Source organism: Dunckerocampus dactyliophorus, chromosome 6 (genome assembly GCF_027744805.1).
Source record: "Dunckerocampus dactyliophorus isolate RoL2022-P2 chromosome 6, RoL_Ddac_1.1, whole genome shotgun sequence".
NCBI lineage: Eukaryota > Metazoa > Chordata > Actinopteri > Syngnathiformes > Syngnathidae > Dunckerocampus > Dunckerocampus dactyliophorus.
Window position 1 is genome coordinate 5190644 of NC_072824.1, and position 24610 is coordinate 5215253.

Consider the following 24610-nt stretch of genomic DNA (forward strand, 5'->3'; position numbering starts at 1 on the left):
TAGTATTTAATTTTAATTTATAGGATAAATTCATTGAAAAGCTCAATGAATTTCAGTGATTTTTTTCAATTTTGTTTTGGGGTTTTATGAATGAACCTTATTTTATTGACAGTACTTGTTACATTCTGTGTAGGCAGAACCCGACACCCGGCACAGGGAACGCAAATTCAGGGCGATGGTGCAAGTCTGGACAACTAAAAGCACCATGAAAATGAAGTGTAACGGATACCGGCTGGTGTGGCTGAACGAAAGAACATTGCTAATCCTCACTTCCCGTTACCTTCAGGACCTGCGCCGCACGATGAGTTGACAGCTCGGGCTTCTAGGTCGTCCGTTCGCGCTGCTCAACTCTTATTTATGACCTGGGCTGAACGAGGGAGACGCCTGCAGAGCTAAATACAAGTAATCCCTTGCCACTTTGCGCTTTGAATTTTGCGGCTTCACTCCATCACAGTTTTTCAAAAATATATCAATTAATAAATTATGCTATTTCGTGGTTGAATACGACTTGTTTTTAGTCAAAACATATGACCGTTTAAGAAAATTGTACGTATTTCGAAGCATAAAAATGGCTAAATGAAGTAAAATCCAAATATAAGACATTCAGAAGACGCATTCAAAGACGTTGTGATGATATGTAGTATTCTGCACTGGTCACTAGGTGTCAGTAACGTTACATTGATGAGACAATTTCCACCACAGGAAGTACTGTACAGAACAAGAAGTACAAGTAAATAAAGAATAAGAACAAGGAACTATTCTAATACTAACGTGGGAGTCAATATTGTTGGCTGGAATAATTATTATTAAATAATTATTGCACACTTTCTGTAAATCATTTCACTTCTCATATATCACCGTGTTCGTCTGCTATATGATATATTTAACTGAAATTGCTGATCTGAACAACCAGTGATTTATAAAGGAAAATCTCTCATAAATGCGACTTTTTATCTCATAATTGTGACTTTCTTATCTCGTAATTATAACTTTCTTATCTCATAATTAGGACTTTACCTGATAATTATGACTTTCCTATTTCAGAATTTTGACTTTGTATCTCATAATGATTTTCTTATCTCATAATTATGACTTTTTAATCTCATAATTTCAACATTTTATAATTATGACTTTTTATCTCATGACTGTGACGTTTTATCTCATAATTATGACTTTGTTATCTCGTAATTATGACTTATCAGATAATTATGACTTTTTATCTCATAAATATAAGTTTTTATCTCATAATTGTGACTTTTTAATCTCATAATTAGGACTTTATCTCATAATTTCAACATTTTATCTCATAAATATGAGTTTTTATCTCATAATTGTGACTTTTTAATCTCATAATTATGACTTTGTCTCATAATTTCAACATTTTATCTCATTATGACTTTTTATCTCATAATTGTGACATTTTATCTCATAATTATGATTTTGTTATCTAATAATTATGACTTTCCTATTTCAGAATTTAGACTTTTGATCTCATAATTATGATTTTCTTACCTCAAAGTGTTCATCTTTTTAGCTCAAAATTATGACTTTATTTCATAATTATGACTCTTTATCTCATAATTTCAACTTTTATCTCAAAATAATAACTCTTTATCTCACAATTATGACTTTTTTCTCATAATTTCAACTGTTATCTCATAATAATTACTTTTTATCTCATAATTATGACTTTTTATCTCATAATTTAAAATTTTATCTCATAATGATAACTTTTTTCTCAAAATTATGACTTACCAGTAGGATATTTTTTTTCTTTCACCAGCGGAAACGGCCTTCCATAGGAATCCTTTTAGCGACTCACGGTCGGGTCTGGAACTAACTAAACGTGATAAAAGAGGGATTACTATGAGTCCAAAACATGGATCATACCATGATGGGAAAAAGGCATGAAGGAATAAAACTCGACCGTAGGAAACAGGACGAGAAGTTTGAGGAAGAAAAGCAATCCAGACAATCCTGTAAAACGTCCACCATGGAAATCATTTAATCATCTTTATATGCAGGTGGATGGGCTCTTTTAGGAATGTACCTGTACTGTATATGCGGCTTAGTCCGGATAGGCTTGGGTTTGTCCAAAGGAGTGGATTTTGTCCAAAGAGGTGAGTGTGTCCAAGGGTTATGTGTGTGGTTTAAACAATATGAACATGTACAATTACAAACAATGCCAAGTTAAGCAGCCCAATAACACTCACATGACACAAAGGAACGAACCAGCATCTCCCAGCTGCAGCCCATGAGCCGCAGGTGCGTCCAGTTGTCCGGCCTCTAACCGCAAGTCAGGCATCTGGGGAGGAAGCCCAAAACAGAACGAGGAGGTGACAATGACTACCAGACATGGAATGTGACAGTACCGGTCAGAAGTTTGGACACAGCTTCTCACTAAATATCATGAGAGAACGTCCCCAAACCTTTGACTGTGACTGAAGACTGTGGCTATCCTCCATTCACCACTGGTGTTGGTGTGTCCTTTCCACACGTGATTGTCTTCAGGCTTCTGATTGGCCACCTTAGTGTTAGGTGAGGGTTGGTAATGGTGCCACCTGTTGTTGTGGCATGCATTTGATAGCCTGCAAATGTATTTTCATGGACAAGAGCTATATTTTTTTCCAAGCGCTGAAGTGGACACAGCTATCAAAAAAATAAACACAGCCGGCCTTAATGGTGATCTCCAAGAGTAAAATAGTGTCCTCAGGCCTACCTTTTTATTTCCCTAAAGATAATTAAGACACTCAAATATTCCGCAGTGCCGACGGGGGAGCAGTGTGTTTGATGTTAAACATTAGTTAATGCTATTTTACACTGTAGCGTCTACTAACTGCAGGCTGTAAACCCGACCCATTTAAAGTCTCCGTCTTTCCTTTGCAGAGCGTTTGCTTCCGAGTGCAGAAGATGTTCGAGGTGTACAAACCCGACTGGTGTGAAAGCAGAGAGGACTGGTCGGTCTACCTCTTCTCCCCCCAAAACAAGTGAGTTGCTTTCTTTCACATCACAAACCTGTTTTAGGCGGGAAAATTAGGTGTAATTGACTGTCGGTTTTATCGGAGCAGATCCTTTCACGTGTTCAAAGATACCGTGTTTATCAGCAATCGCGGCCTGGATGGGGCCAGTGGATGTTTCTCTGCTTTCTGAGCATTTCACAATGTCTAATGAGTCTAATGATGTCTCAGCAGTCACCCAGTACCGCTATCAGGACAGCGATCGGGGCTATCTCGAATTTCATATTTTCTGTGACAATTTTCCCATTGAAAATGAATGGGCGCTTTACAGTATTTGATGCCCCCTACCAAGCATACCTTCCACCTCCATGTCACGTCATGGAAAAGCAGCACATCCATCTTCTTCCGCTTAGCAGGGAAGCCCAGACTTCCTTCTTCTTTGTCCAACTCCTGGCGGATCCAGTTGGGAGACATAGTCTCTCCAATGTGTCCTGGGTCTTCCCGAGGTCTACTACCGGTCGGACGTGCCCTGAACACATTCCCCAGGGAGGTGTCCGGGAGGCATCCTGACCAGATGCCCGAGCCACCTCATCTGGTTCCTCTCAATGCGGAGGAGCAGCGGTTCTACTCCGAATTTCTTGCGGATGACAGTGCTTCTACCGTATCTGTAACGCCGAGGTCACGACCCGTCGTACGGTCTCCTACGTCTACGTGCAAAACACGCAAGAAACGCACGGATGGTGATCGTGTGACATGCTGATTTTCCAGCCGTAGACTGTCAAACAAACTCAAACAGACTCTTATAGCGATGTTGTCAGGCACTTCATTACGGATACTGACATCAACCCATATGTTATGGCGATATTGTCCAATATTGATATCATTCGATAGCAATATACCCATATTGTCTGACACTTCATTACCGATACCGATATTGTCTGACGTTTCATTACCGAGGCCGATACCAACCAATACCGTTATACCGATTTCTGAGCCTTCATTGCCGATACCCATACGATACCAATATCGTCCGTACATAGTTACTGATAATAATGTCAAGTGATGCCTACATAACAATCCAGTACTTCATTACCGATACCAATATCAACTGGTACTGTTATTAATATTGTCTGGCACTTCATTACTGTCAGTGACATCAACCGATACATTATCGCAATATTGTCCAATACCAATGTCATTCAATGGCAGTATACCGATATTGTCCAGCACTTCATTACAGATACAGATATCAATTGCTACCGACATAATAGATATCGTCCAGCACTTCATAACCGATACTGAAATTGTCTGATTCTCTATGAGAGAGACCAATATCAACCAATACCATTATATCAATCTTGTGCGGCGCTTCATTATTGATACCAACATCAACCAAAAGTAAAAAAAATTGTTTGGGAAAAATATATAATATTATGGGAATAACGTCAAAGAATAACGAAAGGAAATAATACAAAGATTTTTTCAGAAGAAAGTTGAAATATTTGAAAAAAACACAAAACAACAACAGCAAAAATGGGATTAAAAGAGCAGAGATTGAAGTTGATACTAATAATGGGCTTTTTCACCTATGTGATGAAGCTGAGATTGAGTTTTATTTTGAACTATATATAACTTCTTAGCATATCTACACGTGTTGCTTTACAAAATAACAAAGTGGCAAAGTTGCATCCTTTCATTTTTCACTCTGAAGCCCTCGCTGGGAAAAGTTTGGCCACCCCTGGTCTGATGTCTGTCAGCAGGGATAAGCTGGAGGTACAGAAAATGGATCGATAGATGGATGGATGAAGAAAGTGGTCTTGACAAGCGAGACCATGGCCTTGAAAACAAACATTATCCTGGCAATGAGGAGCGCCATGTCGCCGCATAAAGAGTCTCCTGCAGAGAAAAGTGCCTCCACAAATAGCTTGTTTAAGCCATGTTTGCTTGGTTTTGCTTCCCTCCAAAGAATGTCTTCCCATCCGCAGACTGTTAGTGCTCCAGAGATTGTCTGCGCTATCATGTATGGTTTTTTTTCCCCCCACAAGTCTTCAAATCATGGCCGCCGGGAACACCCCTGAAGGTAACCAACGCACGATCACTCAGTCATCCCTGCGTGCCGATGGCCACTTAAGGGAAGCCGGGCCCCTGGGCTGGGTTTTGGCTGGCTTGGCAGGTGCCATCTGTCAAGCTAGCTGTGTGATGGTGGTGTGTGTGTGTGTGTGTTGTACACATTACTATCTGTGGAGGGATGTGGCTCGTTTACGGCATTTATTTATAAGCACATAAGCTGACATCAGAGGTAGATGTAGGAGACGTATCGGTGCCGGCAGCGCCTCTGGCTGCGGTCGATACCATGGGGACAAATGTGCCAAGTCTGGAGGGAAAGCATTCCGATTAGTTCACTGATTAGCTCCCCCTGCGAGCAGATGCAGCTATCGCTAAGGTCTCTTCTGCCTGTGACTTCCTGCGTTTTTTTTATTTTTAGCTTTAGCTGTGGCGCTCACCAGAGCACCTTGAAGTAATTATATCCTGGAAACAGGTGCACGGGAAGGGTTTTATTGGTGGCGCACTGGCAACCAGACTCCAGGTGTGCTCACAGATAGCGCCTACGCCTGTCAGGCCGTGACTCGTTGACTTCCAAGCGCTGTGAACAAAGCATAGCCTGCATTGTGCTGCCCCTGGTGACAATTTGCATGTGTCTATGCATTTTAAGCAGCCCCACCTACACCCCCCACAACTGCCACCCCCAACCCGGACTCCTGCATAGTGTCCATGCCACAAGGTGTTAAATGCCAGAAACATGAGGCAAGGACAACCTAGCCCAAAACACAGAGAAAAAGTACAACTTGTGGAACGAAGTATTGGGAAGCAGCTTTTCATCAATAAATGAATCAATGAAATGTTGGACTAAATCACTTCATTCTTAATTTTTCACCTTAGAAAGGTGAATCAGGCCTTTTGTCCAAAATGTCTTTTGTTTGGTGTAGGAGAAAAATTAAACACCAATTTTCACCTATTTAGTCCTCTATTTTATTTGTTTTTATTTTTTGTCTGCTAACTGTTGCATTAGTAATTAATTAATGGGGGGGCTAACAAGATTTTTTTTTCCATGGGACCCAGAATTCCTGGCTGCACCCCTGCAACTGGCCAGTACCTGGCCATCTTGTCCGATGAATTCAATTATTTTTCGGTCTATGAGCTTAGCCACTCACCCATACGGGTGAGGGAAAGTGGCAGGACGACAATGCCCAAGATGTTAGCCTGGGCAAGACACTACACTGCTCGAAAAGGATCGCTGTGGGCTGCAAAGTGCTAGCCACAGCTGATCGGCTTTTGAAAGGCAAGTATCGGCATATGCCAATCTCGTGATTTTTCACGGAAATCGGACGATACTGATCGGCGGCCGATCTATCGGAGCATCCCTAATGGCTATCTATTGGGACTTTTCTAAACCCTCCCACATTTACTGTAATTTCCACATTTCCGTGACAATTTTCCCATTGAAAGTGAATGGACAATGTATTTGGTGCCCCCTATTGGTGGAAAATCATTTTTCATTTTTCATCACAGTACTGCTTATTCCAGGCAGAGGTACAGTGGTTGTTTCCCAACCCGCCAGTTGCTGGTTCGATCCTCACTCCCCGTGTAATCATTCCAAATATTTATAGATTTCAACAATCATTCTCCCTTTTTACATCCCAACATTTCAAATCCCGCCGTTTATTTGTCTGCTAACTACTCCCACATTTGTCAACCACTTCACACCGGGCTTTTCTAAAAAAAATGACCATCTTTTCCATCATTCGATATTGTCTGTGACATTTTTCCCATTGGCAATGAAGGGACAATTTCAATGTTGCCCCCTACTGGTGGAAATAAATTTTACATTTAACATGACATGTAACATTCTGCGTGTTCTGTGCGCAGGGGCATGGCTCAGGTTGTGTAGTGGTCATCTCCCGATCTGATGGTTGCTGGTTCGATACTCGGTCAGTGGATAGATATTTTTCCCAAGATTATTACTATTATTGTTTGTCTGTATGTGCCCTGCAACTGGCTGGCGACCAGTCCAGGGTGTACCCTGCCTCTCACCCACTGTCAGCTGGGATAGGCTCCAGCATACGCCCACGACCCTAGTGAGGATAAGGAAAATAGATGGATGGATATTAGTGTTATTGTTATTATATTTTAGTAGTTTTATTTTTTGTATTTTATGTTATGTGCATTTTATTTTTAATTTCTAGGGTATTTCAGCTTCAGCATTTCAGCATTCACACGCAATTTTTACAGAAATTGCTTCATTTAGTTATTATGATTTAATTATAGTATTAGTATAGACTTGTCAAGTCTCGAATAGTTGCCGTGAAGCAACTACAGACTGCTGGGATCTCTCATTAGCGTTGGGTCAAAACACATTGGCATTGACGGCTGTGGCTGTAGGCAACCTTGAGATGAAGTGTTTTTGTCTTTAACCCCACAAGCTGTCAGTAGCTTCATTTGAGTATCATTATTATCATTATCTTTATCTCACGCCGCATGCGCTTTAAACGTGTTTTGTTGCACTGGTGTTCACAATCGGCTCTTCTGTTGCTGCTGTGTTGTGCAATATGCTTGTAAGTAAATGAGCGTGTGGCCAAAGAGAGCTACATCTTCTTCTTCTTCATCTTCTTCCTCGTGCAGTGCAAGTCGTTCTTAAAGTTAAACAATGAACTTGTGACAGTATATTTAATGAGTTTTTACGTTTAGGAAATAAGTATTGCCTGCTTCCAATTAACGCTCCGTCCTCTTCGCACTTGAGCTAACTAAACGCCCCGGCTCGAATTACAGTCATTTTGCACAAAAGTTTCTAAGTTGCTATAAATTTGATTGACTGCTTATATTTATGTATTTTTTTTCATCAGTCATCAATCAACATTTGGACATATAAGTTTTTACTTGAAGTAGAACAATCTTTTGGATAACAGAAAGCCACGGAAGGTGCATTGTCGTGGATTTGGACATAAAGGTTGAAGCAAAAAAAAAGTTTACCCATGAGTGACATCACTCATACTGAGGGTGGTGCTGAAATGCTGTGTCTGCAGTTCCCCAAAATGCTATGCTTGGATGGAGGCTGGCTGCTGTGTAAAACAATGGGTATTGTATGGTTTGGAGATTTTAAATACGTTTTAATTTTAGTGACATTACTTGGCTGTCATACTACTGTATTACCAGATGGAAGTGGACCCTAACTGTGATTACTCCAGAATCAGAGGGCTACACTGCTGAGGCATTAGTGCAAACAGCAAGCAACAGTGGAAAATCTCTCCTTTACGTCGTAAAGTGATGCACATCCTGTACAACATTCAAATACACATCTTTGAAATAGCACTGTGATTGTCCTCTTGGCTGGATGGTCCATTTCTTCAGGACTGAATGGAGAGGAAATCTCTGGGACTTCAATTCCAAAGTGTGACTCCTGTGGAATCTCCACATCTTCCCAGTTATTGTCCTCAACAAGCTGTAAAAACATTCAACAACACAATTCATACTGTAAGCACAAGCTTTTAGAAAATTGGGTTTAATGCTCAATTTTAAAAAAAGTATTGCATTTGTACCTGTTCAAGATTGTCTGGCTCATTGGTGGGGGGTTTCATATGACCATGACCCACAGCGGGTTTGGTGATAAATCTTCCTCGGTGTGTATTTGGCGGTTCTCCCAATCGTCAGAGAATTTTGCCATATCGTGCTTGAGGCGGAAGGGAGGAAGACACAGTGGAGCAAAACATGTGGAGCGTATTGGAGATGTCAAGTAGTCCATCTTCTTCCAGCTCATATAGAAAGAACTTTGTAGTATACTTGACTCACAGTCCTTCCACACATCTCTCCACAAATGCTCGATTCAGGTTTTTGTTTACAATGACAACACTGCACAGACAGGAAAACACACCTCTGCTTATGAATACCCTTTCCTGGCACCAAGCTGCCTCGTCCTGTATCTCGCACGCTGAACATGCAGCAGGCTATTCCCCCCTTTTCCACTCCTTCGTCTGCTTTTGCTCTGTATTAAGAGAAAAGCAAGGTGTCCAATGAGATGAAGACAACAGCTTTGAAGTAATAGTATGACAGTACTCATCTGTGATTCATACACTGTCAACGTATTTTTCTGGTACACCAGACTTCGGAAAAAAGACAGTTTAAATGCTCAAGTTCCTTTTCCCAGGGAAAGCATCTTTCAAGACAGTTATGTATGCTTTCATTTTAGAGCAAATAACTCACCTCAAAATATATTCATAAAGGGAGCACCACTTTGGATGACTCCAAATAGTTTATGAAATATAGCTTACTTTTGAGAAATAGAGATCTATCCATGGTTAACTTTCCAGTGCCATGTGTTTTGACACTAAATAGTTGATCTAATTTTAAAGAATATATACAACAAAAGATGGCGAGAAATACTTCAGTATTGAACAAAGAAAAACATGTTCTTGATCAAAAATCCCTCCACACTCTTTACTGTTCCTTGGTATTAGCATATCTAACGTATTGTGTGGAGATATGCCGCGTATGGAGAACATACAAACCCTTTATTTTTTAAATCACAGATATTAAAATTTGCAGATTTAGTAGACTTTCAAACCGCTAGAATAATGCATAAAGTTAATAATAACTTGTTACCCAAAAACCTCATACAGTATTTTTCTATCAGAGAGGAGAAATATGATCTTAGAGGAAAATTAAACCTAAAACATTTATACGCGAGAACTACGCTGAAAAGCCACAGCATTTCTGTATGTGGAATTAAATTATGGAACGGATTTTTTTATTGTTATTATTTATTATTACACTGATTATTATAAAAAAAATATATTATGCAAAGCAGGAAGTGAATAATATGTACTGTACTAGATGTGGAATAGATGTGGAATAGATGGGGGGTAGGATTAAATAAGCTTTGCTTCTTCCTACTCCTTTTGAACATGTGGAACTGTGAAAGGATGATTCATGAGATGTATTCCATTGGAACCTTCATGTTCAAATAAACTAAACCAAACCAAACCAAACCAAAGAAAGTTCAAATTTAATACAAACCGACCCCGGCAGCGATCGTTGATCGTCTCGTCGAGTCTTCATCCGTGACGTCATTCTCAGTAAAGTCGGAAGCAAGTGTAGCTCAGCAATGAATCGAGAGTGAGGAGAACGTAAAACTGAGAGCGAGCAGAAAATAGAACTCACAGAACAGAAGCGAGCGTGGAAATGAGAAAATGAGAGGTGATTTAGCAAAAGTGAGCGAGCATTTTTATTGTGTGCGACCTCTCACTTTTTTATGTGTCCACAATAGTAATTTTACTCCCCACAATATTATTTTTACCTCTTCAGTTTAAATGTATATGCTCGTTTTTATGTAATTTACTCCCTCTTACTTTTGATAGTAAAGTGACGCCATACTTCCAAAAATATTCCCCCAAGCAGAGTCGGAGAAGCGTTGGCCGGATGTTATTAAAGGAAGAAATCTTGGGTGTTTTTCCTCCACCAGGTTCAGGCTGCTGTGCCAGTCTATCATCGCTCACAAGCTCTTTGACTACGTGGTCTTGGTCTTCATCTTCCTCAACTGCATCACGGTGGCTCTGGAGAGGCCCAGGATCCTTCAGGGCAGCCTGGTACCAACGTTTACTCTCTACTACTACAGTACACCCATTCCCTGAATGTATCATGTGCTTTCCACCTGGATGTCTTTGTCACGTCTCCGAACTCAAACAACAGGCTGTTTGACATTTCATTATGAATACATTTTCCTCATAAGACATCATGGAAATAGAATGAATCTGTTCCAGGTTCAACTTTAGCCCTCACAGATCAATAAAATAAAGATAGCAACAAAAAGTAACAACAATCTCAGCTAGTACTTACTTGGTTTAAGAGGGGACAGAAAACAATAAATAATGACAACAAAAAGCAACATCACCTAGTACTTAGCTAAAGAGGGGATGGACAGAGAGCAGAGCAATAAAGATGAGAACAAAAAGCAACATCAGCAGCTAGTACTTATTTGGCATCAGAGGGGACGGACAGAGAACAGAGCAATAAGGTAAAGATGAGAACAAAAGTATGCATTTGGCTTAAGAGGGGACAGACAGCAATAAATATGAGAGCAAAAAGCAACATCAACAGCTAGTACTTATTTGGCATCAGAGGGGACGGACAGAGAACAGAGCAATAAGGTAAAGATGAGAACAAAAGTATGCATTTGGCTTAAGAGGGGACAGACAGCAATAAATATGACAGCAAAAAGCAACATCACCAGTTAGTACATATTTGGCTTAAGAGGGGACTGACAGAGAGCAGAGTAATAAAGATCAGAAAAAAATCAGCAACAATATCGACTAGTTCTTACTTGGCTTAAGAGGGGACAGAGAGCGATAAATATGAGAACAAAAAGCAACATCGCCGGCTAGTACGTATTTGGCTTAAGAGGGGATGGACAGAGAGCAGAGCAATAAAGTAAAGATCAGAAAAAAATCAGCAACAATAATATCGGCTTGTACTTACTTGACTTAAGAGGGGACGGACAGCGATAAATATGACAACAAAAAGCAACATCACCAGTTAGTACATATTTGGTTTAAGAGGGGACGGACAGAGAGCAGAGTAATAAAAATAAGAAAAAAATCAGCAACAATAATATCGGCTAGTTCTTACTTGACTTAAGAGGGGACGGACAGCGATAAATATGACAACAAAAAGCAACATCGCCAGTTAGTACTTACTTGGCTCAATAGGGCATATAAGATGTGACATAACTAATGTTAAAGAGTCTTCATATCATAAGAAGCATGTAATAAACACATCCCAGATTTCAGCTTCCTGCAGTGCTTCATTGACTTCCTGTTCCATTTCCTCCCGTTTCTTGCAGGAAAGGCTGCTGCTCACCCTTTCCAACTACATCTTCACCGCCATCTTTGTCACCGAGATGACTGTCAAGGTAAAAACATTCTCATCTCCCCGATGGTAACTCCTGCTCGTGTCTTTTCAAGAGTCGGGGGAGGGGTGGGCTCTTCCAGGATGTCGGATCTCTGCTCCCTGGCTGTCATCTTCATCACCCCACTGATATCTATTATCTCCTCACCATTTTTTAAAGTCACTTCCTCCATGCACCACATTATTATGTCTCCTTTTCCTCCTCGTCCATCACCTCTTTTAACTCCTTCTTTCGCTATTCCTTCTACTTTTCCTCATGTCCATCCCAGTCTCCATCACTGTGCTGATTAGTAGATAATGAAGCTAATTAGCGGGCTCTTGCTCCTCGTGAGAGGGTCTTTAGCTGCTGGTGGACTTCCCATCGATAAACACACAAACACGTTCACACACACACAGTCGCTTTAATCCACGGTGCAGGAAGTGTGGTATTATCCATTATTCATTCATTATCAAGGGCCCCTTTCCGTATCGGTGCTAATTCTGACTGGAGTTAATGAAGGCCTATACGGTATAGGCATCATCATATAAGGGTGATGCAGAGTTCATATGTTGCAGTATTCAAGTTCTTAGCGTGTTGCCTCCTTTTGATTGCTGTATGTGTTTGCATGTCCTCATTTGAGGCTTGCCTATCCTCCTCTAATCGTTGCCGTTTGAGATCATTTTTTGACACCTTCTTTATTTGTAATGTAACTACGGCATCGCTAACCTGTCCTATCCTGTAAAACTTTGTGACTTGTTGTGCTAAAATAGTTTTGCTGTGCAACTGGTTTCTGCTTTTTCCAGTGTTTCCCCCTGTTAAACATAACTTGAATGAGATGAACTGAGATCTACACGCAACACTTTATGCACTTTTTATATGAACGTTTTTATATTATTAAATCCAAAGCTACATGGCCGTGTGTGAAAAAGTGATTGCCCCCTAAACCTAATAAGTGGTTGGGCCCCCCTTAGCAGCAACAACTGCAATCAAGCGTTTGTGATAACTTGCAATGAGTCTCTTACAGCGCTGTGGAGGAATTTTGGCCCACTCATCTTTGCAGAATTGTTGTCATTCAGTCACATTGGAGGGTTTTCCAGCATGAAGCGCCTTTTTAAGGTCATGCCACAGCATCTCAATAGGATTCAGGTCAGGACTTTGACTAGGCCACTCCAAAGTCTTAATTTTGTTTTTCTTCAGCCATTCAGAGGTGGACTTGCTGGTGTGTTTTGGATCATTGCCCTGCTGCAGAACCCAGGTTGGTTTCAGCTTGAGGTCACCAACAGATGGTTGGACATTCTCCTTCAGGATTTTTTGGTAGACATCAGAATTCATGGTTCCATTTATCACAGCAAGTCTTCCAGGTCCTGAAGCATAAAAACAACCACAGACCATCACACTACCACCACCATATTTTACTGTTGGTATGATGTTGTTTTTCTGAAATGCGGTGTTACTTTTACGCCAGATGTAATGGGACACACACCTTCCAAAAAGTTCAACTTTTGTCTCATCAGACCACAGAGTGTTTTCCCAAAGGTCTTGGGGATCATCAAGATGTTTTCTGGCAAAATTGAGACAAGTCTTGATGTTGTTTTTGTTCAGCAGTGGTTTTGGTCTTAGAACTCTGCCATGCAGGCCATTATTGCCCAGTGTCTTTCTTATGGTAGAGTCATGAACACTGACCTTAACTGAGGCAAGTGAGGCCTGCAGTTCTTTGGATGTTGTTGTGGGGTCTTTTGTGACCTCTTGGATGAGTCGTCACTACACTCTTGGGGTCATTTTGGTTGGCCGGCCACTCCTGGGAAGGTTCATCACTGTTCCATGTTTTCGGCATTTATGGATAATGGCTCTCACTGTGGTTCGCTGGAGTCCCAAAGCTTTAGAAATGGCTTTATTACCTTTTCCACACTGATACATCTTAATTAATCTCAGTTAAGTTATGTTTTGACAGGCGGGGGCAATCACTTTTTCACACAGGGATTTTTTCTCCCTTAATAATAAAAAGTTCCATTTAAAAACTGCATTTTGTGTTCAGTTGTGTTGTCATTGACTAATATTTAAGTTTGTTTGATGATATGAGTGTGACAAACATGCCAAAAAAAAGAAATCAGGAAGGGGAAGGGGGAACACTTTTTCACACCACTGTATAGTTCAAGAAAAAAACTGCAACTCAGTTTTGTCATGTAGGTAAAAAAAGCATGTTATTAGTCTCAACTTCACTCTTTGCTCTGTTTTGCCCATTATTATTATTGTTGTTGTGTGTGTGTGTGTGTGTGTGTGTGTGCGTGTGTGTGTGTGTGTGGTTGGGGGCCGGGGGAGTCCAAATATTTCAACTTTTATCTGAAAGTTTCTTCCTTTTGTAATATTATGACTTTATTCCCACATTATTCCCCCCCAAAATTTTTTTCTTTGTTTGTTTCCCATAATATTACAACTTATTTACATATTTTTCTTGTAATATTTCAACTCAGTGCTACTAAAATGACATTATTTTTTTGTTTATTCTCATAAAAGCATTAGAATAACACTTTTTTCTCTTAATATTTTCTCATAAAATTACAGCTGCTTTTTCCATTTCTGCTGTTGTTTTTTTAATTTTTCAACCACAGTATTTCAACTTTCTTCTTGCATGTTTTCCTCTCGACTCGATTCCCATAATGTTTTGACTTTATTCTCGTAACATTACGACTTTTTCTGCAACCTAATTTTCCAAAACCTACAACTTTATTTGTTGTTTTTAGTTTCTCGTAATATTACGACTTTTTTTTCTTTAATATTTCAACTTTATGCTACTAAAATGACGTTATTTTTCCTCACATTACGACTTCTTCTTGTTAGATTACAACTATTTTCTCGTCATAGTTTGACTTTTTTTCTGTTTTTTTAATAGTTTTCTTGTTAAATTGTATTTTTAGAATTTGCCACGGGCCAATAAAAAAACAGCCGCAGGCTGCAAATGGCCCCCGGGCCGCACGGTGTGCACCCCTGAGCTAGAGCATACTTGGTTAACGAAGGGACAGACACAAGAAATAGCAGCAATACCAGCGAGTACGTAATTGGTTTCAGAGTGGAGCGACAGAGAGAAAAGACAGCAAAAAAGACAACAGCAACACCGACATGGACGTACTTGGCTTGAGAGGAAACAGAGAAAAGAACAGAGCAACAGAGAAGGGAACTAAAATATTAACAATCCGAGAAACGTGTATATCCACTGTATTATCTGAGGGCAGCATCTGGATCTCATTGGACAGTGTCCCTAATAATTGGCTGGTGAGTTTGTTTATTTTAATTCCCCTCCCTCCTCCATCCCTCTGGTGAGCCCCTCCCCTCTTACATTTCTTTAATCTGGCTGCAGGCTAGAAGAGATGAGATTCTCTCTGAGGAGCAATAATTAAAAGGTCCTCTTAATTCAGCTTTGGACTTTCCTCCTCTGAAGATGCACTTCATCTCCGATTTCATCCCATGGCCCCGCTCACTGCCCAAACACACAGAGTTCGAGCAGTGATGGATCTAAGCAGTGTCACCTGATCTCTGTGAAGCTGACCTTGAACGTGGGCTTCTAATTAGAAACAATGAGAACGTATTTCACTTTTTTTCCTCATTTGAAGCCAAATATTAGAAGTATTAGAAAAAGCGGCAAGAATTTACGAGCGTCTGTCTTTTAATAAGACTCCCTAATGTGTGTGTCAGCACAACAAACACAATTAACTCCATTTAGTCCTTTTGTATACCGGCGATTGTCTGCCTCATAGGGGACAAGCAACCTGACTGTTGCCATACCGACCCAACATGCCTTATCTAATATGAATTGAGGGATGTTTTTCCCAACGTTTCCAAACACAACCTCAGAGGTTCTGTGTTTGTAAGCACTCGGTGGTTCTTGGTAGACTTCCAACAGCCGCTGTTCCCCAGACATCCTGACACCATCTGCCATCCTTCCTTTTTTCCCCAAATTCTTTTGTTTGCCTGAAGAGCGAAAGCAGCGCCGTGTTCCCACATGACACTTTTTTACCAAGCGAGCGCTGGCGGGTGTCAAAGACGCTTCACCTCTCCAAACATCTCGCGCTTTTGTCGTCCAACTTCGTCTTTATGGGGCATTTCCTTCCACCCTTGTCTCTCCATCCCACCCATTGGGATAACCACGTTCAACCTTATTCTTAGTCCTTTGCTTTTCTTGGTGCGGGCTAAGACTAGGGATGGAAATGTCTTTGTGGTAGACGATTTGATGATACGCATGTACATACATACTGTAGGTTCAGATACAATTCAAAAACGATGTATTATAATGACAGAACGATTCGATGCAGTGTACAAATGATATGATTCGATATGATTCGATGCAATATGATTCAATGGTTCCAATAGTTGATGTAGACATTAATCTGACATTCTAAAATAAAGAAGCCAATTGTACAAAAGTGGCATTCTTACAGTATTTTCAAATGTGTAACAAAGCACATCATATCCCCAAGCATGCTGTGAGGCTGGGGTCCCCAACCACCGGGCCACGGGAAACAGGCACAATGATTAAAAAAAAAAAAAAATACTTAAGAAAATAAAATAAACAACAACAAACAAAAACAACAGCAGAAATTTTTAAAAAGTTGCATTTTACAAGAATAAACTTGTAACATTATGACGAAAAGTACTGTCATTTTACTGTAGTATCACAGAGATGAAATATTAAAGAACAAAGATGTTTGTTTTTTTAAAGTCGTAATATTATGAAATATTTTTTTTTTTAAAACATAAAGCTGTAATTTGGGGAAAATTAGGTTGGGGCAAACGTTGCATTACGGGAATTAAGTCTAAATGTTATGGCAATAAAGTCTGAATATTATGAGAAGAAACTGTACAAAGATTATTTGAAAAGAAAGTTGAAATATTTCGAAAATTTTAAAAAACAACATCAAAAATGGGGAAAAAAAGAGCAAAGAGTGAAGCTGATATTAATAATTCACCTACATCACAAAGCTGAGATGCATTTTTTTCTTGAAATATACACTATATAACTTCTTCCATCATATCAAAATGGCCCTTGCGTCCTTTCATTAGTCAGTATGTTGCCCTCGGTGGAAAAGGTTTGGCCCCCCCTGATTTAAACCCTTACTTTGCTCATATGAGATGTTTTTCTTGTCTTCCAGGAATCATACAACTGTGTGAAAAGCCAAATAAGACCAGAAAATGTTTCTTATAACAAAGATGATGTGAGCATGAGACTTCTCCTTCATCGTCATCCCCTCTTCATCTCCACAGGTGGTGTCCATGGGCCTTTACCTGGGAGAGACGGCCTACTTGAGGAGCAGTTGGAACATTCTGGACGGCTTCCTGGTCTTCGTGTCGCTCATTGACATCGTGGTGTCCATGGCGGGCGGCGCCAAGATCCTGGGTGTGCTCCGTGTTCTCCGGCTGCTGCGGACGCTCCGCCCCCTCAGGGTGATCAGCAGAGCTCCCGGCCTGAAGCTGGTGGTGGAGACCCTCATTACCTCCCTCAAGCCTATCGGCAACATCGTCCTCATCTGCTGTGCCTTCTTCATCATCTTTGGAATCCTGGGAGTTCAGGTAAACGTCCAACTGTGTGCCCGTTCTCTTAACCTTATTCTTCTCAGCGTTCAAATCGTGCAGCAGTTCTTCAATGAGGCATCTTCTTTCTTGTGAAGCTGCCAACATCTCATGTTGGCAGAGTCTTTCATGTGTGAGCGGGAGCTGCGTTCGGCGCTAATTATGGAACTGTTTCTAAAAAAACACACACAAAGGATGCTGATTTCATGGAGATGTTTCTGTGTGTGTGTGTGTGTGTGTGTGTGTGTGTGTGTGTGTGTGTGTGTGTGTGTGTGTGTGTGTGTGTGTGTGTGTGTGTGTGTGCAAATGTCAGCTGTTCAAAGGCAAGTTCTACTACTGTGTGGGCCTGGATGTGAAGAACATCACCAACAGGTCCGACTGCCTGGCTGCCAACCACAGATGGGTTCATCACAAATACAACTTTGACAATCTTGGACAGGTGACTAAGTGGCAACAACACACCATCTTCATTCCACACATGAACCAGGATGCAACTTTGCCACCTTGATATTTTGTAGATATGCTAAGACGTTTTATTTGTTTCATGAAGTATTCTGATATAGGTGAAAAAGCCTATTATTACTATCTTCTTCACTCCTCCGAATTGAATCGTATCAAATTGTTAAAATAATATAAAATAATAAAAAATAATAATAAATTGTTTTTGAATCGTATCGTAACCTGTGTATCTAGATTCAAATCGAATCGTCGATCACAAAGAGATTCACATCCCTAATTATTAGTATTAACTTCACTTTTGCTCTTTTTTCCACGATTTTTGTTGGCATTTTTTTCTTAAATAATCTTGGCAAATTTTATTCTCATAATATTATTCAAGATTCAAGAGTTTTATTGTCATATGCATAGTAAAACAGCAGTTATACTATGCAATGAAAATCTTATTCTGTTCATTCTCCCAAGAAAAGAAAGAAAACACAAGAAAGAATAAGAACATAAGAAACATAAACATATATACCAATAAATTAAGCAACAACAACAGAAGAGACATTAATACAGATAAATAATACAAATAAATGAATAAATAAATAAGTAAATAAATAAAAGTGCTATGAGTGTGTGCGTGTGTTGCGTGTGGCGTGTGTGAGTGCTTCGTTGAGAAGCCTGATGGCCTTATTCCTGTAGTATTTTTACATTATTCCCAAAATATTTTTAAGTTTTCTCCAAAAAATTACAACTTTACTTTGTTTTGTTTGTTTCGCATAATATCCATCCATCTATCCATCTACTACCGCTTATCCCAGGTCGGGTTGCGGGGACAACCTAAGCAGGGAAACCGAGACTTCCTTCTCCCCAGCTACTTCGTCCAACTGCTCCCGCTAGAGTCGGAGGTGTTCCCTGAGGCCTCCTACTGGTCAGGTGTGCCCTGAACACCTCCCCAGCGGGGCATCCGGGAAGCATCCTGACCAGATGCACAATCCACCACATGTGGCTCCTCTCGATGCGGAGGAGCAGCGGTTCTACTCTGAGTTTCTCCCGAATGACAGTGCTTCTCACCTTATCTCTAAGGGAGAGCCCAGCCACCCTGCGGAGAAAACTCATTTCGGCCGCTTGTACCCGTGATCTTGTCCTTTTGGGCACTACCCAAAGCTCATGACCATAGGTGAGTGTAGGAACGTAGATTGACCGGTAAATTGAGAGCTTTGCCTTTCGGCTCAGCTCCCTCTTCACCACAACGGGCCGATGCAGAGTCCTGGAGGTGGGGCGCAATGGTGAGCATCTAGTGCCTGGGCCTACACCCATGGGGCACCGATTGGGCAAGAGACAACATGAGTCCCCCCCTCCAATGATCTCACCATTCATGGGAGGAGCCAAAGGGGTCGGATGCAGATTGAGCTGGGTGGAAGCCGAAAGCAGGGCCCTTGGTCGTCCGCTCCTCGGCTGCAGAAGCTAGCTCCTTAAGATCCAACAGTACAAAATGTAAATTCTTGCAGTTTTTCACCTGGTGTTAACATTTTGATCAGGAGTGTATATAACTCTTAGAATATCATTAAAAAAGTCTTGCTTGGGTAAGAGGGTACTTTTCAATTTGGCAACCACTCAGAGTTTAGTTCAAGCTGTCACCGACTCATTGATTGGGCTGTGTCCTAATACTTTTGTCTACACAGTGTAATTGTGTTGCTATTTAAAACTAGTGTATTTTTCCCTTTCCAAGGCTCTGATGTCCTTGTTTGTGCTGGCCTCCAAAGACGGCTGGGTCAACATTATGTATCATGGACTGGATGCAGTGGGGATAGACCAGCAGGTAACACACACAAACACACACACACACACACACACACATACAAAATTGAGGACCGTTAATACTACAGTATGACCTTTCACCTCATCTGTCACAAGTTCCTTGGACTGGTCAGTTTGTACGCACGGGCTCCTTAATGAACCAAGATGCTAAATGTGTTTATGTGCAAATCAGACAAGTTTGCGAGTGTGCATCATATACGATGCCCTCAGGCGCACACTCTCAAAGTCAACTGAACACGTCCCGCTCTCAAAATTGCTTTTGAAGTCCATTAAGTAATCCATTACAGGGAGCTTTTCTTCCTCTGGCTTGGAGGTAGAAAAGTGTCAGCACGCGCCATCGCGGCCGCCATGAATGACTAATCCAATTTTAGCTTTCATCTATGCGTTCAATTGAGAGTGTGACTCTCATCTGTGCTTTGTGTGACACTTGATCCTGGCGGTTGTTTGGTAATGACTCCATGTGATAACTACCTGCATGGACACTCCTCACAATCTTCCGGGCGTATTGTGTCTGCTGCTGGAATAATGTGGAAGCACTCGCTACCTGGCTTTAGGATAATTGGCTCACACTTCTTTAGAAATCAGACAGTGACTTCACTTTTAAGAAGATATTGTGAAACCTATTACTTTTCCGAATGCAATCCTCAAATCAGGGACATTTTCTATTAATAAAATTGGAATCACGCTGTATATCCCGTAGAAACCCCCCACCACTATATTACTGGATTTTCCTTGGTACACTCACGAGACACTAGGGATGTAAATCGATTTGATACGATTCGATATAGTGTACAAACAATGTGATTTGATTCGGTACGATTCCATTCCATATGAATCAGCGGCTGCATTTGTTGATTCAGACATTCGTCTTCCATTATAAAATAAAGAAGCCAAATCTATAAAAGTGGCTTTCTTACAGTATTTTCAAATGTGTAAAAGAACACATCATATCCCCGAGCACTACGGCACGGATCCCCAACTTTCAGGCACAACGGAAAAATAAATAAATAAATAAAAATACAATAATTTGTAAATAACTACATCAAATTTTATGTTAAGGGATATACATTTTGGAAATATGGGACATTATTTTATTGAAAAAATACAAATCCTACAGTTTTTGCAAGTTTAATGCGAGCGTAGACCGTCTCACCTTGTTCGAAGGTCCTTGAGCACACCTTCTAACGTTCTCCTACACTGCACAGATAGACTACTACCCTTTTTCTTTGGCCTCATATTCGGTCCCAAATGCTGATACTATATGGGAATGCATAAAGGTAAGATTCGTTTACCTTATTGATTGCTACTAATGCTATTTTCTCATCTTTAGTCAAGCTCACAGTTGCCAACTCCTCAGTAAGAAAAGCAGCTATTGGCTATCCTAGAAGTCGCTAGATGATGCATCAGCTAATTTGCATATTATTTACATATGATGTCATGAGAGATGCTGTAGAAAAAAAGCACAACCTCGTAGAAGAGACAAAAAAGTGAGTAAAAACACCTTCATTACATTTAAAACTACAAATAAACTTGATTCTTGGTTTGTTAATTTAAAATTAACCACTTCATCAAAATAAAATAATTTTAATATTTTATTTTGTCCAGCGCCTCTCAAAGTCTAGACTGTGTAACAATTACATCCGGACTCGCCTGCAGCCTCCACCTTTTATCTTGTAATTAGGACCACTCGTTTCATTCATCACACAACTTTCTTCCATCACACGTTCTGACACACTGTCAGTTAAGTTACCGAGTCCGAGTGAGGCTTGAGTATAATGAGTAGTCATTTCATGAAGATTAAGAAACATTTACGTTTAAGATCCTGCTCTGTAAATCAGAGCGTGCTCCATCGCGCCTCGAGCATGCGTGATTCATGGATGCGTCGAGCTCCACTATGCTGTCAGTGCGCTTGCGGGAGCTGACTGCACACTGACCGCGTGTGACTGCTTTGGGGCGGGGCGGACCTCTCAGCAGCACCCACTGCCTCTCAGTGAGAACAGAAACCGCAGATCAGTACGTGCTTTCACTTTTAAGTCCCCAAATACCAGAAAACTCTCCACGACAGCAGAAAAAGTTGCGAAATTTGTTGCTTTTGAGAAAATACATCCAATGTCACCAGATTTAGCAACAAATTTGCAAAGTTGGCAACACTGGTCATGCTAACCTATGGAGCAAGCACGACAGTCATCACCAGCAGACCAGGCTCTTGCGTTTAAGAGACGAACTGTCACCCAGTTGCTAGTCTTGCGATACGCGGTGCATGTCTCTACAGTCCATTCATCTAAGGATTTATGGCTGATTCTTATCAATCTCATTGTCAAAGCAGACATCCAGTCGCATCAGTTTATCATAAACAACCCTACTAGACACGTTTATTGCAGAGCCGTGTACTGAAAAATCAAACGATATTTTTAATTTAGGGGGAGGAAAAAAACCTAAAAGTAGATACAATATATTTCAGTCGTCCCTCGTTTATTGTGGTTTATTGGTTCCAATAAAAGCAAATTTCCGCGAAGTAGGATTCAATATTAATAAATGAAATATTTTCGGAGTTATGACATAGAAAACCTGTTTATGATCTTCTAAATATGTTTTTTACCATTATTAAAGCCCTCTAGACATGAAATAACACCCACATAATCACTTTTACACTCCTATTACCCAATATAGTAGATATAAAGAGAGGAAATAAGGCATTTTAAACATAAATAACACGTTAGCAGTTCCTTTCTGCACAGCCTATTTCCTGCGGTGGCTATTGTCTCATCAATGTATTGTAATGACGCCTTTAAATGGCTTTACACTTGTATTACCCAATATAGGAGACATAATAAGAGGAAATAAAACATTAAAGACCTCAATAAAACTCCCGCTCGTGTTCCCTGGGGGACCTTAGTGCCAGCGGACAGGAAGTGAGTTTTAGCTTTTCGTGGGTTATGGCCCGTGTTATTACTATGATTATTGTGATTGTTGTTATGGTTATTATGTTATTATTAGGGATGTCCCAATCCGATCTTCAGGATTGGGATCGGCTGCAGATCCGCTGTATTTGTTAAGATCAGATAATATCGGCTTCCACCACGAGATCGGGCTGATCCGGTTGCCGTATCACGTTTGTAACTCTGAGTATCAACCGTCAACTGCCATTCTCGACACACACAACACATTCATTCCTTCAAAAATAAGAGCGTTCTTTGTCACATTTGTCTAATTGTGTAAACAAAATAAGGGTGTCCTTAAAATATCTTACATTAATAACTACATTGGAATGACATCCATTTCTCAGTTACTGGACAAAATGGGCCAATCATGTATTGCATCAACAAATGTAAGTATTTTTGCGTTTTATTCACTAACCCAAATAGCACACACTCTATGCTGGTAAAATAAGTGTAAAGGTAAAAAACTGAACTGTAAGAAATTTAAACGGAAAAAAGGGAATTTGGGAAAAAATAAAACGGATTTCGTAGGTTCCTAAGATAGGTTGTTGAAAAGAAAATTATAAATCAGACGACAAATTGATCTATAACCATGTCAAATGATTAGTCCTACCCTAAAAGTATTTTGCACGCCCATTTTTTTCAATTTTATCTTTTATTGGATGGACTTTTATTGGATCTTTTATTGGATTAGGAACCTGACTCACAGAGGTTTGTTACAGAAGCCAAACAATATTGTTGGTCATGCTGTGTAATAAAAACATCAATTCAGCAATACTTTGGTTGCATTATTTTTAAAGCTTTGAAGAGCTATTTTCAGAACCATATTCAATTCCACAAATTCATGTTTGTAAAAAAAAAAAAAAGCTTGTTATAATAAAAAAAAAGGATCGGATCGGAAGCCAAAAAATGTGGATCGGGACCTCCCTAATTATTATTGCGTGAGATCATTTAAACCTACAATAACTGCCTGTTCTGGCAATCACATCTCACGTTCTGGCGACACTTAGCGGCCAATGTAGAATATTACATTGGCAAGTAGTTTCTTGCCTTGTACACTAAGTCCCCAACCAACGAACACAATTGGTTCCAGACGACCCTTCGCAAGTCGATTTGTTCGTATACGGCCGCACGATGGTCTAGTGGTTAGCATGTTGACCAACACAGTTGCGATTCTCCCTTGGGCATTTCTGTATGGAGTTTGCATGTTCTCCCCGTGCGTGCGTGGGTTTTTTCCGGGTACTCCGGTTTCCTCCCACATTCCAAAACATGCATGTTAATTGGAGACTCCTAATTGTCCATAGGTATGAATGTGAGTGTGAATGGTTGTTTGTCTATATGTGCCCTGCCATTGGCTGGCCACCAGTCCAGGGTGTACCCCGCCTGCCGCCCGAAATCAGCTGGGATCAGCATGCCCCCGTGACCCTAAAGAGGAGAAGCGGTATAGAAAATGGATGGATGGATGTACGTGTATACATATATACAGTATATGCGTATGTATGTAAATATGAGTTGAAAATGGATGGATGGATGGATAATAGTAATATAATAGTAGTAATATTAAACAAGGATAATTAATAAAAAAAACAATAATATAAATGATATAATAATACGTAATGATAAATGTTATTTACCTTTAAAGAGGAGTGGTCGAGCATACGTCGTTGTGGTGGAGGAGGAGATATTGAAAAAAAAGGACAAATGGTCGTCGTCGTTAGACTCTTCTAAAAGAGGTAGTGTTCTGTGGGTGGTGTAGAATTAAGCAGGCCTGTTAACTCTTCATAAACTTTAATCACACGCTCTGTCTGGGTTGTATCATGCAACTACAACTTAGCCTTCCTTTCTCCTCTTCCTCTTCTTTCTCTCCTGTTGGTCCCATTAGCAGTGTCACAGTGCCCTCTACTGGTCAAGCATGTACAGTATAAATATGGAGTTCCAAAAGGCAAAATACATGA

The 24610-nt window shown here is 40.4% G+C and overlaps 1 protein-coding gene across 4 annotated transcripts in view; it reads left to right on the plus strand.

The window, feature by feature from the left end:
• LOC129183373 (voltage-dependent T-type calcium channel subunit alpha-1I-like) overlaps nucleotides 1-24610 on the plus strand; it is a 279439-nt gene that overhangs the window by 174551 nt on the left and 80278 nt on the right. For all 4 annotated transcript variants that reach the window (XM_054780521.1, XM_054780519.1, XM_054780520.1 and 1 more), the window contains 6 exons: nucleotides 2887-2987; nucleotides 10471-10594; nucleotides 11848-11916; nucleotides 17149-17454; nucleotides 17768-17893; nucleotides 19628-19717. In XM_054780521.1, the coding sequence (XP_054636496.1) occupies nucleotides 2887-2987; nucleotides 10471-10594; nucleotides 11848-11916; nucleotides 17149-17454; nucleotides 17768-17893; nucleotides 19628-19717 (816 nt within the window). The remainder of the gene's footprint in view (nucleotides 1-2886; nucleotides 2988-10470; nucleotides 10595-11847; nucleotides 11917-17148; nucleotides 17455-17767; nucleotides 17894-19627; nucleotides 19718-24610) is intronic.